We start from the raw sequence: 14,709 nt of genomic DNA, 5'->3' as shown, positions 1-14,709 counted from the left end.
GCAACAACTATAAGCTCGATAAGAATTACAGATTACAAAATGTAACAGCAATTAGAATAACTTTGTACCGACAACTTAAAGAAGAGAAAAACGAAGCTCCGGGTCGTCGGAATGTTGCAACAGCACTTCGGAATGACTTTGTTAGTAGCACGTTGAAGAAGGAAAGCTCAGAACTTGATTCATTGAGATGCTGGTCGAAACCCCCTTATAAAGGGTGTTCAAGGCGCCTTGAAGGCTGTTCAAGGCGCCTCCGTTGCCTCTTATCCACCTTGAGGCGGCTCAATCATCCCTCTGAGGCGCCTTATAGGTAGCTTTCAAGGCGCCTCGGATGTCCTCTAAGGCACCTCCAGCTCCTTTGCGCAGCCATCTCCTGCCTTGCACCCGAGGCACCTGCAAGCTCCATGAAGGCGCCTCGGACACTATTCATCCGAGGCTTAAGGTTGCTCCTTTGCACCTGCAAGATACGTTAGTCTCAAATAATACCCTGCAACACAAAGTTAGCACAAAATACTATAAATATGATAAATTAAATACGTGACAGTCACTGGATTGTCCGGTTCTGACTTCAGATTTTCAACCGGAAACCCTAGGTCAAACCGACGCCTACTGTTTCCTCTCCCGAGGAACGCGTCCTCACCTACTCCACTCAGGAGATTTACCTTTTGCCAGTTCGATCCTCCGGATCGACTGGACTTTTGCTCAGCTTCCGATGCTTTCGATCTTCATGCTGGACGTCCACTCGGTTCGCGACACTAGGACTTTCCACCTAGGGTTACCACCCCCTAGGACTTTTGCCTGAAGTCATCGATCTGCCAAGACTTTCCGCATAGGGTTACCATCCCCTATGACCTAGGGTTACCACCCCCTAGGGTTTTCCCTTTGCCTAACCGCAGCTAGGACTTTTCTCCACCTAGGGTTACCACCCCCTAGGACCTAGGGTTACCACCCCCTAGGGTTTTCACCTGCCTAACCGCAGTTAGGACTTTCCTGAAATACTCATTCAACATGTTAGATAACAGAGAATCTTAACTTTGAATCCCTTTGCCATTATCAAAACTTAGGTTCGATCGTCGGATGCTTCCTGCACCAACAGAACTTATCCAGATGGTCATCCGGGTCGGTGGTTCCGTTGTATTCCCTGATCGCCGGGGGCACATAATGTATTCCCTGGCGCCTTCTGTTTCTGTTGCTCTACGAGCTTAGCCGCTCTTGCCTCGATTAGAGCGTCGAGCTCCTCCTGGGAGAGCATCACGGTGTGCGGTCGTCCAGCTTCGTCCATCTCTTCCACTCGGATGCAGGCGCGTTCCCACAGACGGCGCCAATTTGATCCTGTCCGATCGCTGAAACAACGGACGTTGGGGACGTGGCGCTCCCTGCTGGCTCCTCGTACGCTCCGATGATCCTGCAACAAAACCGAGCCGGGTGGGGTTTTCCGGCGACGGCCCTCCGACGATCAAGTCAGGCAAAGGGGGAAATAATGAAGTGGCTCCAAAGATCGTAGTTTGCATACCTCCGGCGAAGTCTGAGGGCTCTTATATAGAGCTATGGTGAACTTGCCACACACACATTGAGGCGTACACGTGTCCTGCACCATAATTCAGTATGGGCTTGTCAGAAGAGCATGCCTGATGCCATACTTCTACAGTCCAAATACCTCCTTGATGGGACAGAAGAACCTTCCATCGTACGATTCTGCGTATGGCCTGGTCATCGAACATGCCTGTTGTCAGCGACAGAGGTTACTAGGATGACGTCCCTACTGCCCCGTCTTCTTTGATTTCATCTTCTCGAGCCAAGCGCCCAGCTGCTCGGCGGCTCCTTACCTTCGACCCGTCGCAGATGTTGGTCCGTCCGAGGGAGATTCACGGTCCCCTGCTCGGACGAGCACTTTGGTCTGGTTGGCTGACGCCTTGGCCGAGCGGACAGGCCGCTCGGCCTTGTACCCTTGCCTTGGGCCACGGCCGACCGGACCACCCACTCAGCCATATAGCCTTTTTACCTCGGCGTCTGAAACCCGGGCTCATGGTCGGCTTATAGTTCCTTCGGCTGGAGGGCATGACCAGGCGATCGACATAGGGTGCCCGCTCGGCGAGTCGACGGGGTTGACCCCTCTTGACTCCTGACCCCTACGTGTCGTTGATCCTTTGCCCATGAGGGTCCCTCGGCCTTATCGCCGGATCAACTATTATACACATTCTAACTAATGAACTAATCATCAATTATTATATTCATAATAAACTAATGAAAGAGTATATTTTATTGACCATATTATCATAAGTGAAGTAATTAGCATAAACAAACATATAAATAAAATATATCATTAACATAAACATGCTAATATTGTTAACATATAACAAATTGTTATGAACGGAATAGACTAATAATGTTCATACATAATGACAATTACAATAAAAGAACTCTAATAGACTAGATAGGCTAACACCACTTTCACTAGGACAAACACTAGTACAGTGATCAACATAATTTCTTTTAACCTAGACTCATTTGAGGCAATCTCAGGTAAGACAATTTCAGGATTCTCCATTAGATCCACAATTGGATCCTCTTTTGGATCTTTATCAAACTCATCAGGATCCTCTTCAGACTTTTTAGGATTCTCTTCATCCATATGATAAAGTAGTTTCTCACATAGCTCTGAATATGTGACTCCTCCTTCATGGCGCTCCCATACATAATCTGCTACCACCTTGGGATACACTGGTAATGAACGCATCAAAGCCTAGATCCTGTAATTGTCCATGACTGGAAACTCTTCCTGCTCGAGTTTCTAAATAATCTATCGAGCTGTCTAATGTGTCCGTCAACTCTATAAATAGAGTTATACTCTATCTCTTGAATCTGCTCTCATAGCTTGTTCGTGCCATCTGGCCATCTGGCCATCTGTAAATTTAAATTAAATAAGTCAATACACAACCAACTAATCAGTACAAAACTAGCTTAATTCAATTTATATAGTTATAGAACCAATACTATTAATTAAGAAAAATAAATTTTCTCGATTTTTAGGAGTCTAAATCGACTGACCCATTGGACAGGTCAATTGGGAAATCGAACTCTGAGCTTGGTCCTTTGTCCTCGTTAGAACTAATCTAATTGGACGGAGATTTTCTATACATATATTTTGTTATTGTTTAATTTAAGCCCATTTAAGACAATCTGAAACTTATTGATCAAACTCAAGTCCGTTCGATCAAACTAATTCTCATTAGTTTAATTCTGACCCATTAAAATAAATCTAATCTATTTGATCAAATTTGACCCAATAAAATAAATCTAATCATTTAATCATATTCGGAGAGATCCAGTTATTCAAATTAATCCAAATTGATTCTAATTTAGATCAAAATTAGTTTGTTTAAACCCACTAATAATTTGAATAAGACCAGGATTTAATTTAACTAAAATAATTTGATTAAATTAACTAATAATTTAAATCATATTTAAATTTGATTATACTAATCTAATTTTTTAAAATTAAATCAACTAATAATTTAAATCAATCTGATGTAAAGTAAATCGGTTCAAAACAATTTAGTTTGATATGAAACCGGTACTAGAGAAGTAAGATTTAAACTAACTGTTTCGTTTTTTTTTCACGCTCACGGTTTTTTTAGTTTGATTTTCTAAAATCAAACCACTTATCCAAAAACAAAAACGTTATTTATTTTTTTTATTTTTATTTGATTTATAAAAAATAAACTTTTTTCTCAAATCACTATGCTTCGTCATATTCATGCAGCATGTGTGTTTTTTTTCTTTGCCGCTTTCTTCACCGCAGGTCACTCACGCCGCCTCAACCGCGTAACCATAGACACGGTCACCGGCCATGCCACCTATTGCCGGCCTATTTGGATAATCGCTAGTTCTTTCCCGCACCAAACTCCGGTCACCCTTGGGCCAATGAGGTGGTTAATCCTTTGAATCAACCTTAGACGTTCTTTTTATTATACTCAAACAATTTTCATATATCTTCATAATGGGATGATATTGTCTACTTTAGACTTAGGTCCTCATGACTTTACTTTTGTGCTCTATTTAAAATATCTTATGTCAATGGAGATATCATACATCCTTTTAACCTCATGATTTTTACCAAATCTTTTCAATATAGGACTTTGATTGAAACCCCAACAATCCTCCTCTCAAACGAAGACCATACTTATTCTCATGGTCTGGACCTCCCTGCGAGCATCTGTCATCCTGACATGCTTTGGGCCTCCCCGCAAGCATCAGCGTCCGGTCACCTTGACATACTCCGGACCTACTTACGAGCATCTGGCCACCCTGACCTACTCGCCTCACCGCAAGTACCCGACCACCCTGACTTGCTCCAGGCCTCCCTACAAGTACCCGATCACCCTGACCTACTCACCCCTTGTAAGTATTCGGTCACCTTGACCTGCTCTAGGCCTCCCCACGAGCATCCGGTCACTCATGACTAGCTTCGGGCCTATCTGATACCATTATTGTGCCCAAAGGATGTCCATATATCTCTATAATGGTATGATATTGTCTATTTTAGATCTAGACCCTCATGGTTTTACTCTTGGGCTCTACCCAAAAGACTTCATGTCAATAGAGATATCATACATCCTTTTAACCTTATTATTTTAATCAAAATTTTCTAATATGAAATTTTAATTGAACTCAACACTTTTTATAATTAGAATTATCTCAAACGTAAAAGAGACATTTTGTCTTAAAGAAAATGGACAACGTGAGCTCCCATTTCCTTCATTTATAACCTGTTCGAGTATTATTATTGTTGTTGTTTGTCATGTAAATATTCAATCTATTTATTTATAATCATGGTTATATATTTATTCACGGGTAAGAAAAAATAGTTTCTTTCTTTATTCGTTTTTTACATAAATTTGCTACGACATTAATCAAGGTGAATGTGCATTGTGATGACTTTTAATGAAATAACAAATCCTAACACTAGGATTTTGAATTTGCTACGGTACTTTTTTTATAATAAAAATTTTTTGTTGATGTTGCGACAATGTTTTTCTGGAATAAATTTCCCCCTTCACAAAATTTTCTACTATAAGATTATTTTTTTTTTTTGTTAAATATTGGATATATTTTTTTATCATTTGCAAATGGAGTTCTTCTACAATAGATAGAGCATTTATGATAATTTTAACCATCTTAAAAGATCTTTATTTTTGTAATGATTTTGACGTAATGGGAGAAAAAAAATATTTTCCTTTTATTTATTTGTCTTCACAATTCATGATGTCAAAAACGTGAATACAATCGCTCCCATCATCCTCGTCAATCTATTCTAAGGTCAACACGTAGAAAGTAAATCACGAACGATTACTAACTTTTAGAATAATGACTAACACAAAGAAGATATTTATCTTAATTACGTTGAAATTCAAATCTCAATACTCATGATGATAATATTTCATGGGTTAATCATTAAATCATCTTTAGAGGACTATCTTTAAGATTCATGCACTATAAGATAATTTTCTGAATAAAAAATCTGGACATTAACTCCGGGACAAGAAGTCGTTTACGCTTCCAAATTTGTTTGACGACCGATTTGTAGAGCTGGGTTATCCATCTTCCACCAAAGGCTTAGATAATTGAAAGCGTGCCCACTTTTGCTGATATTATTTAACTTATTTCAATAGAAGTGTGTTTCCCCACGAACAAATCCATGTCAAATAAACAAATAATTTTCCGTTACTTGCAAAAATTTTATACGTGACGTACTCTAACTGCTCGAGTCCATTTTATATATATCTATCAATCTGGAGTCTCTCACCTCTCATATCCTCCTCCCTCTCTCCTTCTTCATCTATCAACGTGGGAGGTGCTATGCTTAATACTTGCACTATGCTGTTCCAGTTCTTTCACCCTTCTCATCTTCTCCTCCTCCTGCCCTTCCTCCTCCTCCTCGTCCACTTCCTCCGCCGGACACAATCCAGGAAGTCACCCACCCATCTCCTACCCCCATCTCCACCCACCCTACCGCTCATTGGCAACCTCCACCAGCTCTCAGGCTCCCTCCCCCACCGCATCCTCCAAGAACTCTCCGCCAAGTACGGTCCCGTCATGCTCCTCCACCTCGGCAGTGTCCCCACCGTCATCGTCTCCTCGCCGCCCGCCGCTGAAGAGGTGTTGAAGTCCCGCGACGTCGCCTTCGCCAGCCGCCCCCACACCACCGTGACCCACCGCCTTTTCTACAGCAACCAGGACCTGGTCTTCAGCAAGTACGGCGAGCAGTGGCGCCAACTCCGCCGCATCGCCACCGTCCACCTACTCAGCCACACACGGGTTCTCTCCTTTAGCCCGGCTAGGCAAGCAGAGGTCGCCCTTCTTGTCGCCGACATCCGCTCCGCCGCCGCCGCCTCCCGCCCGGTCAACGTTAGCGACGTCATCATCGAGTTCACCAGCAACTTTATCTGCAGAGTGGCGTTAGGGCGGACGTACAGCGAGGAAAAGGGCAAAGGGAGCAAAGTGAACAAGCTATTTGAGGAGATCACAGCGCTGTTGGTCGCGTTCCCGTTGCGAGACCACATTCCATGGCTGGGTTGGCTCGATCGACTCAACGGATTCGATTACAAGGTCAAAAAGGTCGCTCTCGAGTTCGACACCTTCATCGAGCAAGTCATTCAAGAGCACATTAAGATGAGAAATAGCAACGAACGCACTCATAACAATGAAGATTTGGTTGATATTTTGCTTTCTCTGGGGGATGTCGATAGCTCAGTTTCTCTCAGCCAAGAGAACATTAAGGGCCTCATCTTCGTATGTTCTTTAATTCTCCCTAATCTTAATTTCTCCAAGTTCAATATAATCAATCTTTCATAAAAATTTTAAAACATAGACGTCAATTAATATTTGGAAGCAGGACATGTTTGGTGCAGGCACAGATACAACATTCGCGACCATAGAATGGGTCATGACGGAGCTCATACGCCAGCCAAATGCGATGCGTAGAGTGCAAGAGGAGATTCGAGGAGTCGTCGGAGCTGAAGCCAAAGAAGAGATAATTAGGGAGGAGAAATTGGAAGAGATGAAGTATCTGAGGGCAGTGATCATGGAGGCTCTGAGGCTGCACCCTATTGTACCATTACTGCTTCCGCGAGAGGCGTCGGTGGATACGCAGCTGCAGGGCTATCACATTCCCAAGGGCACCAGAGTGTTGGTCAATGCATGGGCCTTAGGTAGGGATCCCAAGCTGTGGGATAAGGCTGACCAGTTTTGTCCAGAGAGGTTCTTGAACACTAGTGCTTTTGATTTCAAGGGAAAAGACTTCCGGTACTTGCCGTTCGGCGCTGGCCGGAGAGGGTGCGCTGGCATTGGAATGGCTGAGGTCACCCTGGAGCTTGTCTTGGCCACCTTACTGCTTCATTTCGACTGGGAGTTGCCTGATGGGATGAGAGCAGAGGAGCTGGATGCGGATGAAGGGCATGGAATTGTGATTCACAGGAAATCCAAACTTGTTCTTGTGGCAAAGCCCCGTCGACACTAGCTACATCTACATCTTACCATGAATATATAAGTACACCAATAACTACTCATGGTTGAGAAGTGACTTAGTACTGGGTGTAAAGAAAGAAAGGTAATTGGGAAATAAATGGGTTTCAGTAATAAACTAGTTGATAATCTAGTTTGTCCATAAATAGTGCAATTATTATAATATTCTATCAATTAATTATAGTTGATAGATTAATAAAGGAAATATTTATTATAATAATTAGAGTGTTCTAATACTCATTTGATTTGGCACGGTTGCATTGAATAATTCTTTTTTACCATTGATAATCTTAGTGGAAAATCCCTGATGCTGCTGAGTTTACTCATTAGTCTATTGAAATATTATTTGACTATCAATAATTTGATTCTTTGTATAAACGTAAGAGACAACTAATTATTGAGTTGTCACATGTTTTCAAATAAAATGAAAATTAATTTTCACAAATTTTATAGAGTATAAAAGATTGGATTTACTATAAGGTATATTGCTCTATTATTTTCACACTAAATTTTTTGTACAACATTTAATATAAATAAAGTTAAAAAAAGAGTGATCAAACCAAATAATTTTAGACGTTGTGTTGCTTATATCTTTATATTAATTTCAATGCTTGAATGAGATACTGTAGGTGACTTTTCAAATTCCATAAGATAATGTTTTGTCTAAAAAAATATTATATATCCACTAATAGAGTGTCTATCTTCAGAAGAGTTTGCTCAATTTGTTTCATTATAGACATGCAAGTATTGAGATGATTAACATTATAAAAGAAGACTATATAGAATAACACCTTTAAGATACCGAAGTATTATTTTCATATATTCCCTGATCCTGTCCGAAGGCTGAGTCGGACGGAGGCAGGTCGCGGTGGCCTGGTTGTTGACGGAAAGTCGTAGGTGATTCGGCTCCCACGGGAGGCTGACGCTGCTGCAGGCTCCTGCGCACACTCAGACAATCTCCCCTTTCACGTTAGAGACCGAAACCCAGGGAAAAAGTCCTCGGATCAGGCCCTCCGACGCTCAAGTCATGTCCTTTTTCCCCCAGAAAAAGTAGAAAGAAAAGAGGAAAACGACTGAAAAGTGAAAAGTTGTGGAAAAAGTGACGAGGGAGTGTGTGCGCGTACCTGCGTACGAGGGATCTCTCCCCTTTTATGCGTCCTCTCTTCCTAGAACCTGCAACTCTGTCAGAAAACGTTAGACGTCGGGCTTTGTCGTGTAGTCCTGGACACCTGTCTTGCTGCTATTGGTTGTGAAAGCATCTTCTTGTTTAGGAACCTCCGCCTTTACACATGGATTTTGTCTTATAGTGAGGGACACCTGTCAGACCGCTATTAATCATGAGAGCATCTTCTCCCTTAGAAACCTCCGCCTTCGCACGTCTCACTGGCATGTAATGATTAACCTTGACGGACAATCATGATCCTTCCACTCCTGCACAGCTTGGCTCATCCTATTCACCGCGGTCGGCTTCTACCTCGCACGCCTCGACCAGATCTCGCTTGTTAGTCGGGCTGACCCAGCACAGCCCTGTGACTTGTGGCTTACCCTTCCGGATCTCCGAGTAGCAGACCCGCAGACAGGGTCGTCTCTGCACAACCCTGCTGCGTCCAACCTTTGATTTGTGGCTTGCACTTCCGAACCCTCGAGTCGCAGACTTGCAGACCGAGCCGTTTCTACACAGCTATACCGCTCCTGACCTGTATCCTGCGCTTTGTATTTCCTGGTCCTCAACCGCAGGCCTGTAGATCGAGCTGCTTCTGATCAGTTCTGCCGCTTCCGACCCATGGCCTGTACTTCCAGTTCTTTGGATCGCAGGCCTGTAGCTCGGGCCATCTCTAAACAGCTCTGCCGATCCCGACCCGTGACTTGTACCTCCAGTCCTTTGAATCGCAGACCTGCCGACCAAGCCGTCTCTATACAGCTCTGCCGATCCCGACCCGTGACTTGTACCTCCAGTCCTTTGAATCGCAGACCTGCCGACCAAGCCGTCTCTATACAGCTCTGTCGATCCCGACCTATGCCCGGTGTTTCGCCTGTCGTCTTCCCTTGTCTTTCAACTGTTTTGCCCCCTTGATCAACCAGTCCGCCTGACCTCTGACTACCCCACATACTTGCCTCTGACCGCCCCGTCAGCTTGACCATTGACTGCCGCGTCACCTTGACTATTGACCGCCACATCCTCCTGTCTTTTGACCGCTACATGGCCTTGACCCTTCTCACCCTTTGCCCTTGGGCCCCTCCATTGTCAACCGTATCATTCCCAAATTTTGTTTAGTGGGAGCACTCGTGAACTAACAAGTATGATTTACTATAAAGATAATATCAAGTTATATGATAGTGATACATTATAAGGATCTAAGAATTCTTTGATAAATTTGAGGATCAAAATAGCATAAATGGATGAAGTTGCAGATAAGTTATTTATAACAATTGGTGTGAGAGATCAGACGTGCTCAATTCATTTTAGCTCTTTCGAGAAGCTTAATATTATATTTGCTCTGAGAGAGGAGACAACTTTCATCATATTTGATAAGTTCAATACCAAGAAAAAAAAGATCACTATATATACAAATCTCGAATAGAAAAGTCCTGATTGAGAAGATTTAATAGAGTTATGATTCTCTTTTGATTATTGCCAATTATTAATATATCAAATACATAAATAAGAAAAAAATGATATATCTATCATTATATTTATAGAATAGAAAAGAGATTATCTTTGATCTAGAAAATTCCTGATCTTGTAACCGGTTAGATAATCGATGAAACCATGCACGAGGAGCTTCTCAAAGATCATAATGAATTTCTTGAGTTACAAACATGAAATAGAAATTGTGGATGAATGAACTCAGGTGGTTGTCCCATAAATACAGTTTTCTAATCATGAAGAAATGTATTAAAAATGTCTAATTGTCATATTTACTAAATGTTCCAATTAGAACTAAAAGCTACCAATAATATATACACACAGGATGATAAAAATTAAAACTAATTAAAATTTGATCTAATTGAATTTATTTAGGAAAATAATAATATGATTATAATTAATAAGGAAATAAACTTAGAAAATATTTAAAATGTTAATGGAATTTTTCATTATTTAAAATAATTTTTTATGTATCTTAAGGGGATAATCCAATTAGGATTTTAGAAATTTTATTTGGCTTATCTTATTTAAGTTGATAGTTGCCCTAAATTTTTTCCCCTCTTTGTCGCGTCCTCTCCCTTTGCCAGTGATGTTGCATTGTTGTCCTGGCCACTCTCCTTTACGTTGTTGCAGCGCCATGTTCTTCTTTCCTCACTGGCCTTGGACAGCCTTGGCTGAAGAGCTCCTTGTTCGGCAGCCACACTCGAGCACCACCCTCCTCGTAGGGATGACATGTCCCCATGGGTCGGGGCCCCGTGGGGAAAACCTGAAACGGTGGCGAGTTCGGGGAGTTATTTCGGGTATGAGTTCGGGTTCGAGGATTTTTAAAATCCTCGAAGTTAAACCAGGACGAGTATGGGGATGCTACACCATCCACGAACCCACCCTAATTATAATAATAATAATAATAATAATAATAATAATAATAATAATAATAATAATAATATAAGACAGATAAAAATCCCTAATTCCTAAACCCTTATTATGTGGTTCTACCCTTCGCTTGCGTCAATCTCCATCGACACTGTTCCCTTGGATGCCCTCTAGTCTCCCATCGTCGCTCCCTTCTAAGTTCGATCTTTGCCTTAGGCTATCTAGTCTCCCATCGCCGACATCGGCCTACACATTCTTGTAGGCCATCGATCTCTGGACTCTGCAATTTGCATCTCCCATCGGCTCCTGTCCCCGTTGGCAATCTGCATCTCCCATCAACTCTTGCCTATCATATCCATTGCCGTTCATCTCACCCCCCACTCAACTTCCACCGTCATTTATCATTTTAACAGTTGCTCCCATCAGCTCTTGCCGGTCGCTTCCTCTGCTTGGGAGATGGTGGAGATTGCTCTTTGATTGCTTGAGCTTGGTTGGGTGGCTGGCTAGCTCTAGTGGACTACTAAAGTATCCTCATTCAAGGATTCACTCGATTGCTTTGGTGATCTTAGTTGAAGTTGAATGGATGACCTAGCCCCTAGATTGGCTTTTCCTTTAGTACAAGAGGGCAACTCTCTTCTAGTGGAGAACCTGTTCGATGGGGACTCGTGACCCCTCTTCAACCAAACGATCCCGGCTGTGATTTGTAGGGCTGGGTTATCCATCTTCAACCAAAGGCTTAGATAATTGAAAGCGTCCACACTTTTGCTGATATTATTTCAACTTATTTCGATAGAAGTGTGTGTCCCCACGAGCAAATGCATGTCAAATAAACAAATAATTTTCCGTTAATTGCAAAAATTTTATACGTAACGTACTCGAACCGCTCGAGTCCATTTTATATATATCTATCAATCTGGGCCTCTCACCTCTCATCTCCACCTCCACCTCCCTCTCTCCTTCTTCATCTATCAACGCGGGAGGTGCTATGCTTCATACTTGCACTATGCTGTTCCAGTTCTTTCACCCTTCTCATCTTCTCCTCCTCCTGCCCTTCCTCTTCCTCCTCGCCCACTTCCTCCGCCGGACACAATCCAGGAAGTCACCCACCCATCTCCTACCCCCATCTCCACCCACCCTACCGGTCATTGGCAACCTCCACCAGCTCTCAGGCTCCCTCCCCCACCGCATCCTCCAAGAACTCTCCACCAAGTATGGTCCCGTCATGCTCCTCCACCTCGGCAGCGTCCCCACCGTCATCGTCTCCTCGCCGACCGCCGCTGAAGAGGTGTTGAAGTCCCGCGACGTCGCCTTCGCCAGCCGCCCCCACACCACCGTGACCCACCGCCTTTTCTACGGCAACCAGGACCTGGTCTTCAGCAAGTACGGCGAGCAGTGGCGCCAACTCCGCCGCATAGCCACCGTCCACCTACTCAGCCACACACGGGTTCTCTCCTTTAGCCCGGCTAGGCAAGCAGAGGTCGCCCTTCTTGTCGCTGACATCCGCTCCGCCGCCGCCGCCTCCCGCCCGGTCAACGTCAGCGACGTCATCATCGGGTTCACCAGCAACTTTATCTGCAGAGTGGCGTTGGGGCGGACGTACAGTGAGGAAAAGGGCAGAGGGAGCAAAGTGAACAAGCTATTTGATGAGATGGCAGCGCTGTTGATTGCATTCCCGTTGAGAGACCACATTCCATGGCTGGGTTGGCTCGATCGACTCAACGGATTCGATTACAAGGTCAAAAAGGTCGCTCTCGAGTTCGACACCTTCATCGAGCAAGTCATTCAAGAGCACATTAAGATGAGAAATAGCAACGAACGCACTCATAACAGTGAAGATTTGGTTGATATTTTGCTCTCTCTGGGGGATGTCGATAGCTCCGTTTCTCTCAGCCAAGAGAACATTAAGGGCCTTATCTTCGTATGCTCTTTAATTCCCCCCTAATCTTTCATCTCAATTTAAAAACATACTTGTCAATTAATATTTGGAAGCAGGACATGTTTGGTGCAGGCACAGATACAACATTCGCGACCATAGAATGGGTCATGACGGAGCTCATACGCCATCCAAATGCGATGCGCAGAGTGCAAGAGGAGATTCGAGGAGTCGTCGGAGCTGAAGCCAAAGAAGAGATAATTGAAGAGGAGAAATTGGAAGAGATGAAGTATCTGAGGGCAGTGATCATGGAGGCTCTGAGGCTGCACCCTATTGTACCATTACTGCTTCCGCGAGAGGCGTCGGTGGATACGCAGCTGCAGGGCTATCACATTCCCAAGGGCACCAGAGTGTTGGTCAATGCATGGGCCTTAGGTAGGGATCCCAAGCTGTGGGATAAGGCTGACCAGTTTTGTCCAGAGAGGTTCTTGAACACTAGTGCTTTTGATTTCAAGGGAAAAGACTTCCGGTACTTGCCGTTCGGCGCTGGCCGGAGAGGGTGCGCTGGCATTGGAATGGCTGAGGTCACCCTGGAGCTTGTCTTGGCCACCTTACTGCTTCATTTCGACTGGGAGTTGCCTGATGGGATGAGAGCAGAGGAGCTGGATGCGGATGAAGGGCATGGAATTGTGATTCACAGGAAATCCAAACTTGTTCTTGTGGCAAAGCCCCGTCGACACTAGCTACATCTACATCTTACCATGAATATGTAAGTACACCAATAACTACTAATGGTTGAGAAGTGACTTAGTACTGGGTGTAAAGAAAGAAAGGTAATTGGTAAATAAATGGGTTTAAGTAATAAACTAGTTGATAATCCAGTTTGTCCATAAATAGTACAATTATTATAATATTCTATCAATTAATTATAGTTGATAGATTAATAAAGGAAGTATTTATTATAATGATTAGAGTGTTCTAATACTCATTTGATTTGGCACGGTTGCATTGAATAATTCGTTTTTACCATTGACAAACTTAATGGAAAGTCTCTAATGCTAGTTTACTTGTTAGTCTATTAAAATATTATTTGACTTAGTGAAGATATCAATAATTTGATCATCTATATAAAAGTAAGAGATAATTAATTATTGAGTTCACACATTCTCGAATAAAATGAAAATCAATTTTCATATATTTTATATGAGCATAAAAGATTTGATTTGCTATAAGATATGTTGCTCTATTATTTTCACACTAAATTTTTGTGCAACATTTAATATAAGATGAAGTTTAAAAAAAAGTGATCAAAGTCAAAAAAATTTCAGATGTTGTAGTGCCTATATATCTTTATATTAATTTCAGTGCTTGAATAAGATACTGTAAGTTGATTTTTCGAATGCCATAAGATAATGATTTACCCAAAAAGTATTATATATCAATTAGTAAAGTGTCTATCTTTAGAAGAGTTTGCTCGATCTGTATTATTATAGGCATGTAAGTATTGAGATAATTAACAATATAAAAGAATACTATGTAGAATAACATCTTTGAGATACCGAAGTATTATTTTCACACATTCCCAATTTTGTTCAGTGGGAGCATTCATGAACTAACAAGTATGATTTACTATAAAGGTAATATCAAGTTATGTAATAGTGACACATTGTAAGGATCCAAGAATTCTTCGATAAATTTGAGGATCAAACATAGCATAAATGGATGAAGTTGTAAATAAGTTCAGAAAATTATTCAGAAAAGAATTGCTTGTGATTCTTTAGATTGATGATGAGTT

General features: G+C 42.4%; 1 protein-coding gene across 2 annotated transcripts; it reads left to right on the top strand.

Moving 5' to 3' along the window:
- Window positions 1–5,838: 5,838 nt before the first annotated feature.
- LOC122046493 (cytochrome P450 71A1-like) lies at window positions 5,839–13,878 on the top strand. Of its 2 annotated transcripts, none has more exons than XM_042607211.1 (2): window positions 5,839–6,789; window positions 6,893–7,713. In XM_042607211.1, the coding sequence occupies exons 1-2, from the start codon at window positions 5,857–5,859 to the stop codon at window positions 7,514–7,516; spliced, it is 1,557 nt and encodes a 518-aa protein (XP_042463145.1). In that variant the 5' UTR covers window positions 5,839–5,856; the 3' UTR covers window positions 7,517–7,713. The 2 variants fall into 2 exon arrangements, with proteins under 2 accessions (XP_042463145.1, XP_042463146.1); XM_042607212.1 differs by lacking the exon at window positions 6,893–7,713 and adding an exon at window positions 13,034–13,878 and having other exon boundaries at window positions 5,841–6,789.
- The last annotated feature ends 831 nt before the right edge of the window (window positions 13,879–14,709 follow it).

Source organism: Zingiber officinale, chromosome 2B (assembly GCF_018446385.1).
Source record: "Zingiber officinale cultivar Zhangliang chromosome 2B, Zo_v1.1, whole genome shotgun sequence".
NCBI classification, from domain to species: Eukaryota; Viridiplantae; Streptophyta; class Magnoliopsida; order Zingiberales; family Zingiberaceae; genus Zingiber; species Zingiber officinale.
This window is presented reverse-complemented; position numbering and strand designations above follow the sequence as displayed.

Excerpts from the sequence above, each read along its gene's own strand:
- LOC122046493 (XM_042607212.1), top strand. The coding sequence starts at position 5,857 with ATGCTTAATACTTGCACTATGCTGTTCCAGTTCTTTCACCCTTCTCAT. Across the intron at positions 6,790-13,033 it reads ACATTAAGGGCCTCATCTTC|GACATGTTTGGTGCAGGCAC; the intron begins GTATGTTCTTTA and ends ATTTGGAAGCAG.